The sequence below is a fragment of the Pollachius pollachius genome, assembly GCF_949987615.1.
Source record: "Pollachius pollachius genome assembly, chromosome: 8".
Classification (NCBI taxonomy): Eukaryota; Metazoa; Chordata; class Actinopteri; order Gadiformes; family Gadidae; genus Pollachius; species Pollachius pollachius.
Genome location: NC_136941.1, coordinates 1,030,278 through 1,048,768, shown reverse-complemented (window position 1 = coordinate 1,048,768; position 18,491 = coordinate 1,030,278). Strand labels below are relative to the sequence as shown.

At 49.1% G+C, this 18,491-nt stretch overlaps 1 protein-coding gene across 1 annotated transcript in view; it reads right to left on the bottom strand.

Moving 5' to 3' along the window:
* The window catches only part of sycp2 (synaptonemal complex protein 2), a 28,263-nt gene that overhangs the window by 3,912 nt on the left and 5,860 nt on the right, over positions 1–18,491 (bottom strand). Inside the window, 30 exon segments of the mRNA XM_079740887.1 lie at positions 1,068–1,126; positions 1,435–1,534; positions 2,259–2,353; positions 3,647–3,915; positions 4,316–4,474; positions 4,556–4,693; positions 4,984–5,041; positions 5,360–5,647; positions 7,271–7,408; positions 7,410–7,567; positions 8,059–8,230; positions 8,921–9,076; positions 9,573–9,731; positions 10,150–10,329; positions 10,444–10,502; positions 10,851–11,004; positions 11,313–11,370; positions 11,480–11,514; positions 11,597–11,642; positions 12,161–12,231; positions 12,319–12,355; positions 14,466–14,617; positions 14,892–15,349; positions 15,916–15,995; positions 16,090–16,141; positions 16,269–16,335; positions 16,567–16,742; positions 17,578–17,686; positions 17,853–17,948; positions 18,271–18,339. Of these exon segments, the coding sequence (XP_079597013.1) occupies positions 1,068–1,126; positions 1,435–1,534; positions 2,259–2,353; positions 3,647–3,915; positions 4,316–4,474; positions 4,556–4,693; positions 4,984–5,041; positions 5,360–5,647; positions 7,271–7,408; positions 7,410–7,567; positions 8,059–8,230; positions 8,921–9,076; positions 9,573–9,731; positions 10,150–10,329; positions 10,444–10,502; positions 10,851–11,004; positions 11,313–11,370; positions 11,480–11,514; positions 11,597–11,642; positions 12,161–12,231; positions 12,319–12,355; positions 14,466–14,617; positions 14,892–15,349; positions 15,916–15,995; positions 16,090–16,141; positions 16,269–16,335; positions 16,567–16,742; positions 17,578–17,686; positions 17,853–17,948; positions 18,271–18,339 (3,848 nt within the window).

The following is an 18,491-nucleotide window of genomic DNA, read 5'->3' as shown; positions in this document are numbered from 1 at the left end:
TGGGGAAACTGGGTTGGTCAGACAGCTGATCTGACTCCATAAGGATGAACTAGCCTCTGACAGACCTTGAGGTACAATCACTCTGTGTTAAACTGTGTCCGCCAGGCGTGTGACAAAGAGTTCAAAGGGAATCTCTTCCAACAAGGAACTCTTCTCTTTCAATGAATAATTCAGAAGAGTCTGAGAACATTGAGAGAATGCTTTTAAGTTATTTCCGTTTGTCTAGAGGTGGTTTGGGTAATCAAACAGAGGAAAGATACAAAGAGATCTTTTCAGTGAAATCCTTTCACACAAAACACGTACTTGGGATATTTCAGTAAGCGTGACTCATAGTCACGTACACCCTGATTTGAACAAGGAGTTCCCCAGAGGTGCACGCCGCCCCGCTTTCACAATCACAGAGCCTCTTAGTGTCAGGAAATCCCTCAAACGGAAGTCGTGGGTTACTACCCACCTTCAGTATCTGTTTAGGGAGTATGGAGTTCAGTTGCCTTAACTTTACTTAAACTTTACAAAAGCTGAAGCATAAACCGAGGGCATAATCCATGAGTATAGAACTACAGCATAAACCTAGAGCATAAACCTAGAGCATAGGCCTACAGCATAAACCTAGAGCATAGGCCTAGAGCATAAAGCTAGAGCATAGACCTACAGCATAGACCTACAGCATAAATCGACAGCACATACCGAGAGCATAAACCTAACCCAACTTGGCCTTTTACCCTTAATTGATTTATACGATTGTTTTGACCATGGACAACAGCACTGGTCTTCCCCACGATTTAATTCACCATACAACGTTATTGATGGCTGTTCGGATAGTCTCCTCATCTAAGGATAACTCATCAAGTTCATGTTTTCATCAGCAATGGCTTTGAAGACTACAACTCCCACGATCGCACGCTACTTCACGACGTCATCAAACTGTCTTTGTTTTGATTGAGAGGCCCCATAGCTGCAGAAAGGACATATTATACCTTTAATGCAGTACCAACGACCAAGCCATAATCCTACAGTACATACACCCAAAACAGAGACCCGTCTACGTCGTGTGACCCAGATCTCACCTCCTGTTCTCCTTCTCCCGATAAGAGTGGAATGCTGTGGATTGTTTTCTCCAGTACACCTGATGTCAGCAGAAAACAAAAAAACAACAGCAGGCGTGGGATTAAAAACCGCGCATAAATCACTACGTCAGAAAGCTGTGATGACTTCAGTCTGCAGAGTCAGAGCTGCCTTCGGAGTGTGTGTGTGAGTGAGTGTGTATATGTGTATGTGAGTATCTGTGTATGGTTGTGTGTGTGTGTGTGTGTGTGTGTGTGTGTGTGTGTGTGTGTGTGTGTGTGTGTGTGTGTGTGTGTGTGTGTGTGTGTGTGTGTGTGTGTGTGTGTGTGTGTGTGTGTGTGTGTGTGTGTGTGTGTGTGTGTCCCTCACATCCAGCTCCTTCTCCATGTGCTTCAGTGTGGACTCCCCCTGCTCCAGCTGTGTGATCTCCTCATGGAGGACCCGGCGGACCCGCTCCAGGTGCTGGGTTCTGGGGGGCAGTTAGAGAGACCCCATCAGCAGACGAAGACGACAAACAGAGGAACGCACAATGTTAATAACACAAGAGAAAAGCCTCAAAGATACTGGGAGGAAAATGTACAGCCCACAAATGTTATAGAACTTTAAACAACGGCAGATCTGTCAAATCTGACGTATTATGCAAATCGTCAGATATAAGTCATATTTTAAGGTTCATCATGTATTTAGCGTCAAAAATGCCTTATTCAAATGGATGACTCAGGCAGTGATTATGGAACGTAAAAAAGCACTCTGATTGGCTGAGGATAAAGCCAATCCGGCACAGTGAATCAGCAGCGTTAGGAGAGTACAGTCGGGTAAGACATCACAATTTTATCACAAAGCCAAAATATGAGTAAGGCAATTATGCCATGAGCCTGCCATATATCCTTTGTAAAGAAGGAACTAGAAAGGCCTACTATTCACTGCAGCGACTCTAGGGTCGACTATTTGGGTCATCCCGATGATGTCACCTAATATTCCCTCCTAGATTACATTACGATGACTCCAGCAGCAGACACAGAGGTGATACAGCTAAACTGAGGACTCAGCAGGGCTGGGGGGGGGGGGGGGGGGGGGGTCAACATTCTGCTGGGCTTGCAGCACAGGGACACTCAGAGGACAGGTCCAGGGAAGCCGGGGGGGAGGCGGTGACGAGGGTTCGATACCCCGACCCGGTCTCGTCCTTCCAGAACCTGTATTTGTTGACTTGAGCGCCGAAGTGGGTGACGTGGCGCAGTGCGGTCTGCGCCGACTGCCGGCCGTACCGCTCCATCCTCCTGGAGCGACCCTGAGTGAGAGACACGCAGAACACCAGAGTGACCCTCGGCAGAACACGGAGTGGTACCTCCAGGGGTCCGACACAGAGGAGATAGAGACTTGGGAGTTGTTGTTGTGGAGAACGACAGCCTGATGTCCGTGAATCACGGACATCGGGCTGTCATTCTCCACAACAACTCCCGAGTCTCTCTGTCCTCCGTGTCGGAAGCGTGGGTGCTTTCTCCAGAGCTATGGGTGAACGCTGGGGACGTGTAGGGGCTAAACGGGCCTGAACCGTCGCTGTCGGCAGCTGATCGCCAGGTTGACCAAACCGAGTCGCAATCTGAAATTAATTATGTCCGTTTTTCATTTTTATTTTCTGAAAGTATTTGTTTTTATTTCTTGCTTTCCTCTTCATGTCTGGCAGTAAAGCTGCCTACTATTATTATATATCAATAAAAGTGTCATTATAATTTTATTTTGGCAGACACATCAGAAATGATCGTGATTGGTTCGTGCCAAGTGTCATCAAATGGTCACTGAGAAACTTTAACATTGAACTCTGGGCGATGGAAAAATAGGCTCCTCCCAGCTTGGCACGCGGCTCAAATGAGCGTGGATCTAGGAGCGATTCAGCCCCCCAGGTTGGCGACAACGCTGAACAGCTGGGTTCAGTTGGGGAGGCAGAAAACCATCACAACCTCCAACAAACAGTTTGAGCAGACAAAGCTATAAATACGAGGGTTCAACCGTTTTTATGGTTCATTTAAAGGCCAATTGAGCAACATGTTTTGTATCTCGCATCTTCCAAAAAAAAGATCAGTACAGACTTGTGCAACTCATAAACAGACAATAAATGACGGAACAAGAATGATTGCATTTGTGAGCCTGTGTGTGTGCGTGTGCGTGTGTGTGTGTGTGTGTGAGTGTGAGTGTGATTCAGAGCATTTCTACAGCTTGACCCAGATGATTCTAATGAGGACAAGCAGGTGAAGCTGGAGACCAGCCGCCCTGAGACAGCGATGACTGAGTCTGCGTCAGCATGCGTGTGTATTGACTGAATGTCATCCTATGTCGTATCTCACTGGAATAGCGTTCCCTGTGGGTTTTGTGACTCAGGTGAATATGTGCTGCTTCTCCAGCATCACGTCGTTAGGCTGCGCGGAGTAGCCACCAAACCCCCAGGGTATGACGGGCCCAAACTCTGACCGCTGAGCCAAACGGCAGCGGCCATCCGGTCATGACACATCACAGCGTGATACATAAATCCAGGTCTACCCTCGAGGCCACACGTTCAGATCACTCAGCTCTGCTGAGGTCCCACCTGTAACTTCTTCTGGAGCTTGGAGCTGAACTGCTGGCACACGTTGCCCACGTGTCCAGGGTCGTCGGTCAGCTCCTGGTCCTCCTGATCTTCGTCGTCCTGATCTTCGTCGTCCTGATCTTCGTCGTCCTGATCTTCGTCGTCCTCATCGCCAGGGTCCTCGTTCTGTTTGTCCTCGTCGTCCAGCTTGGCCGCCCACTCCCTGGTGATCCGGGTGTGGGTGGAGGACGCCACGCGCCCCGCCCCGCCCTGGGGAGACACCTTCAGCGCTGGGCGTTGGGCGGGGACAGAAGGGGGGTCTCGGGTGTTATTGGATCATTTTAGCTGTGTGCCATACCCCCTGTTTGCCATGCCCCCTGTGTTTCCTTTGTGATATATTTGGGTGAACGTATTGGGTGGAAAACGTGTAGAAAAAGATTGCTAAGTAACCCAAAGTTGTTTTCTTAAATTAACTTGAGGTTAAAAGTTACAGTTTTCGAAATTATAGTTAGAAAGAGTTTATATGTTGAGCCAGTAGGTCAAAGGGGTTCTGGCTTCAGATGGTTGACTATGTAAAGCTTCTAAGGCCATTGGATCTGAAGCCATGAAAGGTGAACCCATGAGGCTCCATGCTGAACTGGAGAGGGGGCAGGGGGAGGAGTGGATGGGTGAGTGAGGGTAGGAGGGTACCTGTGTTGTGAGTGGTCCTGCTCCAGCTCTTACTCTTGATGGCAGCCTGGTAGTCTTTCGGACCGGATTTGAACCCTGGGCTCTTTTCCTCCTCCTCCTCCTCCTCCTCTGAGCTGAGCTGGTTCTCACTTATCTGGCTGTCGGCCTGCACCTGGGTGGCTGGAGGAGGTGAGAGCATCAAGAGACAAGGAAGAAAAGGATGAAAAGGCTAATGTGTTCCTGCTTTGCTGAATATCTCACAGGACTTGAAGAGTTTCCTGGGCTTCATTTTAGGTGAGCGTTGCCTCGTCCTCTTGCCCTTCTTCTTCAACATCTGCTTCTCTTCCTCTTCATCGCTGGATGAGTTGGTGGACGAAGGGGCGTTTCTGAGGGTCGGCCCTACAGGAGCCCAGATCACAGCATCAACAGACCGCTCTACTGCCTCCAGAGAGCACTACGTCTGCCTTTATTCATCAGAGGTAACCATAGAAGCTCAATCCATACACCAATCACTCTTTCTATGTCTTTCTATAATGCCTTGTTAGACATTTCATGGGAATCTGTGAAACCGTTAAGAAATACATGTGTTAGGAAAAAACTGAAGTGAGAAGGATCACACACTACGACAAGAAACCCAGAGGGGATAGAGAGAGGTAGGAAGGACAACTCGTAGGGAGAATATCTGTTACCTGAGACGTGATGATGTCGTGGGATAGGCTTTTGCTTCCTGGTTGAAGATGGTGTTTTCTGTGAGAAGGAACAAAGTATGTCACCTAGATCTTGACTGAACTTCTGTCTCGAATGTTGTTTTTCCTCCAAGCAACCAAAGACTAAGACGTAACTCTCGTGAAAACCCTAGGCTGTTGAAATGACAATGCTATGCATGGTAAGTGGGCATGACTTTATACAAATGCAATACTTTGAAAGACCGTGCTCTGCTTTGTCCTTCATACTCTTGTCTGAAAGTTAGTTTAATCGAATAAGGAAAGCCACAAAGACTTGGGTTCATGGATTGAGTGTAAAAAGTTTGATCAGTGTTCAACATGCAACCCGAATCGCCCCTACCTCCAGTACTGTACTGGTGTTGACCTCCCCTTTGAGGACACCTATGGATGACCTCACGGAGGACTGAGTCAGACAGGACACCGGTGACTCCTTGCTGGATCCGTAATGGAAGGCGTGGTCGTGCGGGTCGTCCCCGGGAGCTGGAGAGAGCTGCTCGCAGGCAGGGTAAGGAGCCAGGGACTTGTCTGCGTCCAGCGCCGTGGATGTGAGCATGGGCTGGGAGGCCTGGGAGCAGAGAGACAGGGGGGAGCGAGGGGCAGAGAGCAGCGGGCGACTGATGGGACTCAGCTGTAGAGGACGAGGGAGAGGGAGAGAGCGAGAGAGACACAGACAGACAGACAGGCAGACAGGCAGGCGGGCGGGCGGGCGGGCGGGCGGACGGACGCACAGAGGGAGAGGGGGAGAGATTGTGAGAGAGAGGAAGAGACACAGACAGACAGACAGGGTGGAATAGGGAGAAAGAGAGGGGGTGGAAGAGAGAAAGAGACAGACAAACAGATAGACAGACAGACAGACAGACAGACAGAGAGAGGGAGGGCACAAAAGAGAGTGATTAGCGTATAAAAGACAAAAGGAAATTGGCCAGCCATGATCTAATCATCATGGTCGTCATCGCTAGCCGATGGTTAATTCATGACGATTTTACAGTGCGTCAAAATGAGAGAGATGAGCTGAATCAGGGCTGCTATTTCGGAAATGGGTCACGCGTCAATCAAACAGCTTTTGTGTTTTAACATCCCTCTTTAGTTGCAATATGTAGCTGTGGAGTGTGGTTGGACGATGGCTGGTTCAAGCAGCCTCATCTAGACCCGAGTCAGACTGATTGGACTCTGGGGCCGGTGAGGGTGCACACCTGTTGCACATTGAGTAATAAGTGTGCACGGGTTAAACCACACTGCTGCATGGGAAAATGGAGCACCGTCCTCATGTGTCATTGTCTGCAAACCTCACAATAACCCAGCCTTCACCACCACCAGCCTGCGTCCTTGTCTGGAGGAGCCCAGCAAAAGTCAGAGGTGTTGATTTCAATAATGTCCTATAACTGATATATTCTACAAATAAAAAGGCTGGCCAGCCCGTAGCGCTCCGCTTGTTTATGCACGTCTCATCTTACTACCGCCACTCCCAGGACCCCTCCCACTCGCGGCCCCACTCAGCAGGGCTCCGCTGAGTCAGTCAGCTCGCCTCACACCCTTCTTTGAATTCTGAAGTCTCCTGCCTGCTCACTACATTACTGCGCAATGAGTCAGTGGTAAGTAATGATCAAGTAACCGACATTGAACACAACTCATTACAGTTATTAAACGGGACTTATATATACACATCACATTAATGGGTTCTACAACCCATTAATGTGATGTGTATATATATTATACTATATTACTACACGGCTCTTCTCAATGCTCTGGAACGTTCTGTTCTCTTGCATGGGCCTTCCGGCCTTCCGGAGGCGAATATTTTTTTTCGATAATTGACCGTTGCTAAGCATATAATGACCGCTGTCAAGGAAAGTGGATTTTTTGCCTCTGATTCACGTCTTTGGTATCACTCCGCAAGTAGTCCGGTAACTTATCAACCCCAGCGTACTAGGTTGCTAAGCAACGTCTTCAGGGTCGATTCCTCTGCTGATTTCCGTGCTGACACTACGGATGGTTATTGTAAAAAGACACACTGTGTGAAGTTATTTTTTCGTTTTCGCATGTAGCCGTGTGATAAGCGGGATAATGTATAGAACGTCGCCGGTCTTTATCGACAATAAGTCCCTTCAGTCCCTGTCTGGGCTTGTCTTCCTGATAATGGCCGGCGTTGTATACATTATCCCTGACTTATATTACATCCAGACTCACAACGAACGGCCCCCAGCCAAGGGGCCGGGAGGGAGACCCCCCCCCCAGACCAGCGGGTGCCTACCTCGCTCACACCGCCTCTCCTTGGCCCCCGCTGTGCGGCCGGGCGACCTACGGGGGTCTCAACGCGGGGGTGCTGCGGCAGGAAGTGCAGAGAAAGAGCCGGCGCCGAGCCCCTCTTCCTCGGCCCGCCGGGGGGGGGGGGCGGCCCCCTTGCTGACGCTGTTGCCGGTGGCGACGGAGCGTGGCGGTTTGAGGGCCCCCCGGCCGCGGGGGTGCAGGCCGTCGGGGAAGGCGGGGCGCGGGGACCCCAGGGGGCTGAGGAGGGGGATGGCCGGGGCTGGGGTCATGGTCGTTGCAGCTGTGAGGGGGATGGACAGAACAAGCAGACAGATGTTGAGACAGCTGGGCTCCAGCGGCGAGCCTACACGGAGGGCTCAACCCACCCCCCTTAGAGGGTGTTGCCCAAGCGGTCCAAGGCCAGTCCATGCGACAGCGTTTACCTTACGTTATGCTTTGCAAAACAGGGTTATTGTGGCACATGAAGCAGCTTAAAAACAGTGTCAGCAGGTCGCCTCATAGGGCATTAAGGAGGTCTGGCTGCTGATGCAGCAGTCATCCCCGTCTCTTAAAAAGCGCTTCACACCTGTAATTTATATTAAAAAAACTGAGTCGTTATGGCACGTGGCACATGTAAGGGGACTGTGACGATCAAGTCCGAACTATTTGGCACAAAGGGGGTCCGTGGGATCTCGGCAGACCACCAGGACACCGGCCAAACCGCCAGAAGAGCCGCTGCGACCGACGGTCACCGGCGTCAGGACACATGCAGCGTTTACCCGGGACCCTTACATCTCATCTTCTCCACGGGGGGAAGGCAGGGCGAGCCGGAGGCCAGGCGAGGGGTCCACGAGGCCTTCTGGACACTCATCTGTTTGTTGGGACGCAGCCCCGGTCCTCCTCCTCCTCCTCCTCCTCCCTTCGTCTCCCCCGCTCCCTGGGAGGCTCTCTCCCCCACCTGTTTCTGGACACAGGCAGAGCAGTGGATTTTAATTAAAGATACTGAACATCAGCTCAACAGTCAACGGCCAACCCCCTAGATTATCTAGGTTTGCATTGACAAATCCCCGGAACAGCCGCAGGGGTTATTTTGACTCCCGAGACAAAGGGTTCTGGGTTCGTATCCCGATGTTTGCAGGGTGCATTCGACCTGCTACTTAGTCAGGGGTTTCTAAAATGTAGACACTTAAAGGTTGCATCAGCGATGCTGGGTGACCCCACTTCCGTTGGTGTTTGAAGCGAGATCCCAAACAAACAGAGCCCGCTCGCCCCTCCCTTCCGTGTTTCGTGCATCCAGTGAAAAAGATCGTGAACGCGGCGCGAAACCCCACAGCACCCGCCCCTTGTCGGTGATTGGTTGGAATTTATTTTGGTTTAGAGTGGTTGGTGGTACCATTTGTTTGTGTGCACGATCTTGGAGCATAGGCTGCCTACAGAGACGCGTTTCTTTTCCTCACGATCTAGCGGATCGTGAGGAAAGATCAGATGAATGTGATCATTCATGTTTCGGCCTAGACTCGCGGATACAACCTTTAAGGCCCTTGGGATCAAAGCCTCTGCGGGATGACTAGATAGTGAACACTAAATGAGGGCTCGTGAACCAACCCCCACAGAGCAGTGGTTCATGTGTAAGGTGAAGGCTGGGGCCCCCCACCTGTGGACCGGGGGACGGGTCCATCTCCGACTGGACGCGGGGCCCCTGGTTGGTCTTAGGGGCCTGTTTGGGGAAGGCGCTGGAGGGCCGCTTGGCTTCAGAAGGCTTGATGAGGTAGGCCTCCTCACTCTGGGCTCGCCTGCCTGTGGTGCATTGCTGCCACGGAAATTAATGAGAAGTTCAAATGAAATAAATACTTTTGTCAGGATAATATGATGATTGTTATTATCCAAAACCACATTTTCACTTTTATACATAACCTACATTTATTTAACTGAGGCTTTTGTCAAAAGCAACTGACAATAAGTGCATTCAATCATGCAGATACAACCCAAAAAGGGCAATAATCATTTGAGTACATAAAATCAATTAACTCATCGATTCAATTAATTAATTCAAGCGTTTCAAGTGCTACATTTTAGACAGCTCTCAACCATTATCTGTATACAACACTTAATAACTAAAGACAGTTATATAGTTGCATGTAAAATCCTTTTTGATTGAAAAAAGGTTTTCGGTATTACATGTGCTGTACGCTTTGGGCCTGAAACGTACCGGTGTTCAGCTGCTGTATTGTTTCATTTCACCGCTGAACACACTCAGACTACATGTCCAATAGTGAGTGTTCTAAGGGAGCGAGGGGGGCTTTTACCTTGGAGGGTGCAGGGGGCTCTTTGTCTGTGAGGCTGTCACGACCATGGCGCTCCATCTTCTGATTAGTCGGTTTGTAAGGTAGGCTTGTTCTCTTTTTCCTTTCTGCCACCTCACTCGCCTGCTCTCTCTTTGCCGGCTGCTCAACAGACGGGTGCTTCTGCCGGGCGGTGGGTGGGGAGGGGGGGTAGAGGAAACATGAGATAGGACATGGAACACGACGCAGCATCTTACAGTTATCTACAGAGTTATCTGGATAATAAGCGGATGCAACAATATTCATCTCAGGTCTAGCTTCTCCTTTCAGAAGGAGATATGAATAGAAAGCCTAGCAAGATGATATTGTGTACTGGACAGATTCATTCTGAGGTCTTCATTCATGTGTGAATAGTCATTTTTAATAGTGTGTGTGGGGGCGGGGGGGAATGGTTGTCCAGTACTTTTTTGCAGCAAATCTAGTGTTTTTAATTGATCACAGCTTCCCTTGTAAGGCCCTGGATGAATCTAAATGTGAAAACGTCAGTCTCAATGCGATTGATCCTTGCAAATGTATAACAGGGTGGCTGTAGACGCCCTGCCTTGGCAGCGGGAGGCTGATCCACCCCAGAATGGCTGTCATCGGTGTCTGGGTCCCTGTAGCTCTTGGCGTGTGTAGCCGCGGCTCTCTGGGGCCTCCTGCCTGCTGCCGGTGCTGCTCTGCTCGGGACAGCAGCCTGCCTCTCTGGCCGCTCCCCTGCCGCCTTCACCCGAGGCCTCTTCTAATGCAACAACAGTGACACCGTGTGGCCGACTGGGGTAGTGCAACTGAGACTGCCAGAACAATAAACGACTGAAAATAATCGTTAAAAAAAGTACAATAATAACCGACGTACCTGAAGTGGTCTGACGTTGTCCTTTTTGGGCGATGGAAGGGGTACATCTGGGGATTCATCTATAAAATAAAACATCAGATTTGATTCAGTGTACACAAGGCACTCAAACTCTTTAACGGAGTAAGGTATCATAATATAATTTTCTGATATTTGTATTTTTTTGTATTTTTACACAGGGCCACATTATAAGAGTCTGTATAGAGTTCCACATTATATATATATATATAAAATGTATCAATATATCACTGTGTAGACACTGTATGTTCAGTGGAGTGAGTGTGCAGTGTGTTTTGTCCATAAAAGAGCTATGGGACTCGATTTAGCTGTGTCTAAATAAAGGTTAATCCCATAAACATATACATATAAACATAAACATCTACATAATGTGTATTCAGGGGACTGCCTACAGGTGTCGCTCTTGGCTGGGGCCTTCCGGGTGTAGTCGGTGACTTTGGGCTTGGGCTTCCGGCTGGACTCCCTCAGCCAGCTGACGTCGGCCCCCGTCCTGGTGCGGTCGGTGTCCGTGTCGCTGAACAGGTGCTTCGGGACGTAGCGCTTCCCCTGCGGAGTACAGGAGAGGACGCAGGAAGGTGGGTCCTCTACCAGAAACCATGACTTCCAAAGACTAAACCAAAGCTTTCCCAATGTGTCCGGTGGTCAATTCAAAAAACAAAACTACATTTTGAAATATGTTATACCGATATATAAAATTGAGTTTTTATTAAGAACGTAATATATATTGGGTAAATATATATTTAAGAAAAAAATACAGTCCTTCTGATAGCTCTGGGGGACATGACAGACCTGGTAATCCTGTAAGAAGTGTAGTAGTGTATTAGCAGGTTGTGTTAAGTTAACTCATGGTTTACCTTAGGTTCTGGCGGTGCTTTCCTACTGGAGAGGGAGCGAGGGGAAAGCATGCTTCTGCTGAAAACGAAAGGGCGTTGTTGGAGAGATACACAATAGTGTTGTTACAGATGATTCACTGATTATTCTGTATTGATTATCACTGATTCCTCGTTAGGCTAGCTCTCACCTGCTCTCCAATGCAGATGGTTGGCTGGGTTTTCCCTATTCAAACAAACAACCATTAGACCATTGAGGGAGTTTTTATTTTAACCAACATAGTTTGGAAAGTTTAAGAGCTATTCACCCCAATATGTGATGATCCATCGTCCCCGAATGAAAAAATGTTGTCTCTGTTCAAGACAACATGAGATTAACTGGAATGCATTTAAAAACATCGTTATGATTGTTAAGAGATTAAGGCCTCATTCACACTGCAAGCAAAAGTCCTTGCAAAATGTTTTGCCTATATGTGCCTCAGATCCAGTTTATCAGAACAGTGTGAACAGCACTTTGTGTCCCATTGAATCTGATTTGAGCCACCTTTAAATGTGGTCCTAAATCAGATATAGGTGAGATTTTCTGCAACATTGTAGAATTCATTCAACTTTTACGTGAATCTAGAAGGACATTTGTCACAATTCTTGGATGGCAAGAATCCCTCTGTGACTTATTGTTCTTTTGTGCGTTCTTTTGTGCAGTTTGGAGAGGGAATAGTTCACACTGGAATCTGACATTGGCCACATTTAAAACATGATGTGAACAGCCAAAACAAAAACGTCGGACCGGAGCAATAGATCCGGATGACGACTTAGGCTTTGCACTGTGAAGGAAGCCTTAGACGTCCAAAAACTCCTATTCACCACCCTACCTGCTCCCTGTAGAATGCTTCATGGGGTTGCAGTAGGACTTGTTGAAGTATGTAGCTTTCCCTGCGTCTTTCTACAGCAGAAGACAATAACCTTACAGCCCTTCAACACTAAATCAACCCAGGTTAATGCCGTCTTCACCGCACATGACAGCACTTACCTGACCGGAGGGCAACCAGCTCCTCTCAAAGATTGACCTGAAAAACAGAAGCAAAATCCCTTTGCTGTGGTGGCAGAAGCTGAGGAGGTTGATGATAAAAAAAACTGGGTTATTTTCTCCCTCAAACCTAAGATTGACAGGTTATTGAGTGAATATGTTGCATGGCGGTTTTTCTCCCAATGTGTGTGTGTGGGTTTGAGCGAGCGTGTGGGTGCGTGTTAGGGGTGTAAATCTTTCGGTTTCTCACCGTTCGATTCGATTTAGATTCTTGGGGACATGATTTGCTGCTTGGTGCTCCCAGTCAAAATGCAGTGTTTCACTTTTAGTGTGTGTGTGTGTCAAGTTCTCGAGTTCAAGCAACTCAAGCCCCGTTTGCACTTCGAACGAGCCAATCTCCTTAATATTGGAGGTCTGAACTCTGTTCCCCTTGAGATGCAGCCTGTTGAGCCCAGCAGAACCCTCATCCTCCCGCCTGAGTGGTGACGGAGGCCAAGACAAAGCCAAGGCAGGGCAAGAGAGCCGGCCTATGAGGAAGGCTGCAGGCTAACCCACACCAAACAGCCCTGACGAGTCACTTTCTCTCGGACTCAGTCGTCAACAAGATGGATGGAATGAATGGATGAATGGATAGCTATGGGCGATCATCACAATGACTTTGCTGGACTGAAATAATCCCGACATGGCTATCGAGCTAGGGGGCCGCTCTGTTCGGTGAGAGGACAGGATCGCAGCCTCTGGTGAGAGTTAAGGTGGAAGAGTGTGCATATATGTTGATAACGACCGGCTTACAGCTACATCTTGCTCCCCTTAGAAAGAGTGCTTGGCTCTTTTAAGCAGACCGTTCATTATGCCAAGAGAGTTGATATTGACGTGTTTACAAAAGCTGTTTACATATCACCACATGAAAATGCCAAGGAAATGCATTGCGCCATAAATAAACAGCTGAATGCACACCCAGAGGGAACTGTGGCTGTTGCAGGATTCGGCCTGCACCATCCACAGGATGAAGTCTAACCGGCCAAACTCCTCAAAAATTTTTATTTCCCTAGTTTACAAAACCTCCTTGGAGAAGACAAAGCCATCAACTTGGTTTATCAGACCACATCTCACTGGAAGTGCAACCTCTCATCTTTAGAACAAGTCCAGCTGTTAAAACTGTCCTAGTCTGGAGAGAGGAAGCCAACTCACTGCTGCAGGACTGTTTTGAAGACACAGACTGTGAAGGGTTTGCACAAGAATTTAGATTCAGATGAAAACACATCATCTGTCTTGGCCTGAATAGTCTTCTATACCGAGAAAGTAATGACCACCAAAACCATCAAGGTGTTCCCAAAACCAAATCCATGGTTGGACAGAAACTGTTCACTCTCTGCTCAGGGCACAAGTTGCTACTTTCAGGACAGGAGTCAGACTGCGTGGAAAAAAAATGAAGGAATTGAGAGGAGCTAAGGGCAGATACAAGCAGTGCATTGAGGGGCACCTTGAGAACAACCCCTGTAGCATTTGGAAAGGCATTAAAAGCATAATGGACTAGAGTGCAGGAACTTAAACTGGCCAAACTCTCCTCTCAGTAACTTTTACAGAAGCACTGTGAAGAGACTTTCCTCTGCCACTGGGTCACGCTGCACTGCCGATAACCGAAGGACTTGGTCCGGGTGGAAAAAGTAGCCACAGAGGCTTGAGTGAACTGTGCTCCCAAAATGTGAACTGTGAACTGAGGCTTGAGTGAACTGTGTTAGGTAGCCATCTACAAGAATGCCAGCAACACCAGGAAGGACCCAACCCACCCAGGTCACAGTCTGTTTGTCCCCATGCCATCAGGAAAGAGATACAGTCATCAAAGCCAGAACCAATAGGCTGAAGAACAGCTCCTTCCCCAGAGCTGGAGCATCCATCACCCCCCACCCTCCCCCAGTCGCTGAGGACTGTATTGTTTTGAACGACCTAATTGTTGTTCAATACCTTTTCACACTGCACTGTTTCTTTATTATCATGGTTTACCTGTCAAACCGAAAGGTTCTTTATTTATCCATTTACTTATTAACAATGGATAGAGCCAGTGACCCAGCCACTCTGTCTTGCGTTCTTGTCTTGTTTTCACCATATTGCAGCTGAAAAATGAAAGCAGCAGAAATAAAGTGCCTTACTTGTTGAACGACGTAGTCACCCAGCTTAGGGGGGGTCTGTCCGAAGTGACCACCGAGCGCTCTGCGGAGGGGGGCTTGAAGATGCCGGCCGGGCTACTGTTGTACCTGCTGGAGATGAGCTTCACCATGCTGTCCGCCAGCTCTGAATCCTTCTGGATACACGCACGCAAACAAACAGAAACACACCGAAACACACAGACACACACCGACACACACCAAAACACACCGACACACACACACACACACACACACCAAAACACACACACACACACACACCAAAACACAGACACACACAAATATGCACACACAAACACACACACCAAAACACAGACACACACACACACCAACCGTGAAGGTGTGTACACGTGAGGTCGTAAAGACAGAGCCCCGACCCTCATAGGATAAGGCAGTAAGCTGCAGCTGTACCTTCTCTTTGGCAGAGACCGTTCCAGCAGGCTTAACCTTGGGGTTGAGAGTTCTGTCCTGCAGGACTTTAGCCGGGACGGCCTTGCGCGTCGCGCTGGTCTCCTTAGCAACCCCCGGTTCTGAAGCACTCTGGCCTCGCCGCCTCCTACTGGTTGATCCCGGCGCGCCTGCCTTCCGCGGGGGCGGAGCCACTGCGGTAGCCCCGAGGGAGGGGGGGCATCGTACCGCCGGCCCTCTCTCCATGTGAGGACCCCCCCTGTCGGCGGGCGGCCCCTTGCCGCGGGGGCCGGCAGGCTCCTCGCCCTCCGAGTCCAGGCTGATCTGGTTGATGACCTCCTGCAGGCGCTGGCTGAGCTCCATGTGCAGCTTCTTGTGGCTGAGGAGCTCCGAGCCAGAGCCCTGGGCCCTCTCCGCCGAGGACGGGGGCTCCAGCTGCCTCCCCAGGCTGGCCTCCCATTCTGCACAACAGGGGAACGACGTGTGAAATACCCAGAGGCCAGGGCTGGGCCATTCATCGGATTTCAAACTCGATTTTAGCGTCAAACGATCACAAAACTAAAAAAAATCGATTTTTTAAAATGTTTTATAGAAAGTGCAGCTGGATACATATCTGTACATTATTTTAGATATCATTTTCTTTTTGACAATTTAGTGTATTTTTTTAAGGCGAAGTTTCAAAGTTCTCAGTTACAAAGGCTTTTTGGGAGAGGCATGCTGAATAAATACATCATTGAATAATCGTGATTTCATTATCGACCAAAGTAATCGTAATTATTATTTTTCCATAATCAAACAGCCCTACCACAGAGTGAGAGAGATGCAGGAGGGGGAACTAAACGCCAAAGGGGTGTCAAAGAGAAATATAAATTATGAATGTCAAAGGGGACTTGGTTTGACCTTTGAAGCCGCTGTCAGACTTTGGTTTGTGTTATGATTGTCTTGAGGAAATCCTGTCGGCTAGACGACTAGATTGTTCTTTTCTGTTCTTTTCTTAGACAGTGATGTATGTTTGGCTTTTTCTCACCTGGTCTTGAAGGACGTCTGTTCCTCTGTATGGGCATCATTAGCATGTCAGTCATAGAGTGCTTATGCCAGTTGGAGAATCTATAAAAACACACACACACAGTTTGAGACTAACAGGTCGACAGTGTTGCTGGGGAGACTGAAGCTAATGGAACGGTTCCTGGCCAGTGCTTACGTGCTTCCCCTTGACTTGGTGACAGGCTGGGAGTCAGGGACAAAGCTGTTCTCTGTAAACACAAAGGAAAGATGAGCACACAGGTGACGGCTATAGCTGTCATTTGTTTGGTCAGTGGGGGGTAAAACAATGAAAGAGAAACAAGGACACGGAGCCCTGAGTGGATAAAAGAAAAGTACCCAGAAGGTCTAGGTCTTCCTCCTGTGCACCCTTTGCCTTCTGCCCTGATCTCTGTGACGGGATGACCTGCAGGGCAGCAGACAAACACAACACACACTGAGGTGAGTGGACAGGATGACAGTCTGAACTGCCAGCAGTGGTATAGGCCAAATACCAACAGAGACGAGGGCCAGTGTCTCTCTGGGGCAGGGGAAATACGGTAGGATGGTAAGATGGTATCAGGGCTGAACCAATACGCTGTCCTCAGCGGACTTCATTGGTTCTCATCATGCGCTGACTAAAGTATCAGAGGTGTACCGGGCGCCCTGTCTGGCTCCTCTGGCGCTCCGCCCTGGCGCTGCGGGGGCTGGTGCGGTGGCTGGAAGGCGTTCTGACGGCGGCGGCGTTGGGCTCTCCGGGGTGGTAGGGTCCAGGCCTCTCAGCGCCCCGCACCTTCTGAAGGGCAGGCTCCTCTCTCCCTCTGCTTGGTGTGTCTGGCGGAGAGAATGGGTTACAGACACATGTGACGCTTGGATGTATGGGGGGGAAAAAGGAACAAATTGACTGGTTTTAGTGTTTGTTTTACAATGCAGCAGACGTTTATGGAAAATTGAGCTACGGAAAGGGTTTTATGAGAGGGAAAAGGAAGGGGGAAATGAACAGTTCTTACACAAACACCACCATACACACACAGACACACACACAAACAGACACACACTGTCTCTCCCTCTCTTGCAGCTTGTTGCTCACATTCTCAAAACTTCAGTTTAGTCCCCTGTCACAGAGTCAAGTGGGTCATAACCGTGGAAGAAAATCATCAAGAACATTATGTGCAGCCTGAAACAGTCTAGTACAGGGAAATAAACAAACATGTTGGATTATTTCCATGCGTCGGACCGTCAAGCTGCTCTGGCAGCTCTAATAAACTTACAGGAGCCTTTCCACGAAATGTACAGGATATGTACAGATAGTATTACTGAACAGAGAAGGATCTGTAATTATGTTGTGGTTTTCGCGGCGCAGATAAGAAGGAAGATTCGACGCATGCGCTCAGACATGGCGGTGTTGTGTGATAGTGTATCACAGCACCACCTAGCCGCCTGACACGCATACCCAATCGAATTCCACACACTTTTGCGTCACCGTATGCACGCACGATTTCCTCCCGAAAACGCTCGTCTAAACGCGGGATAAAAAGTGAAGGCGCGACGCCACTTTTGCGTCTTCTGTTCAGACCGTCATCATGTTAACGTAGCCTAGTGTCTACCTGTCAGACAACAACATTTGGAAGGTGCACGATTCGTCGTGACTGAGTTCAGCGGCACTTACTTGCAGGCAGGACAACAGAGTAGGGGCTGGAATCGCGGACACTCCCCCCTGCACTCCCACTGATAAAGGTGTTGGACTCAGAGACCCTCCTCCTGGCTGGAGTTATCAGCTAGATGGACCGTAACAATGCCTGGCTGTGAGTGTCCTATCTCACCTTAAGTCTACATTGTCACATTATTAATGAATTGAGATGGGGAAATAAAGATCTCCAGAATTATAACAGTGTGAGGACGGCTGATCTCTGTACAGAATATACATCGGTTTCACTTGCTTACCTGTACTGGGGCAGCAGGGGGAGCACACCAGCTGGGTTCAACGTTTCCGTCTCTCGTGTCTGCCATCAGAGACACCTGGCTCTCCGGAACCGCGGGCTGCAAGAATTCCCGCCAACATACACACGCCTGATTGACACTACTTAGAGGTAAACGCGGCGTGGGTGTCAGAACTGGAGAGCATACTTAACAATATTAATAACTCATTAGAACGACGTGCGTCATCGGCGGCAGGCTCAGATTCACGTGGCTCCTTGACAGAGGCCACTTCTCGTACGAGTAAACATAACTAAACTCCACACACTTAAATGTGGTGGGATTGTGCCCGTGTTACAGAGCGGGGCTTGACTCATCAGATGCTATCTCAGCCCGACGTCTCCCGCGGCGCGCGCGGGCTGACTGGCGGCAGGCGGCAGTTTACCTGGGAGCAGCTATCTTCCATGAGGATCTTAACGGTTGTCTTGACGGTGCTGCTCTTGCCAACCAAGCGCTGACCGACAAGAGGAACGGGGGGGGGGGCAGAGGGATGTTAATGAGTGAGGATCAACATTGGAACCACAGGACTTGTTGTCTGCTGTCGGCGGCAAACACACTCTCTCTAGAACCCCAGGCAACACGGCAGCAGGAATGCTGTTGATCATT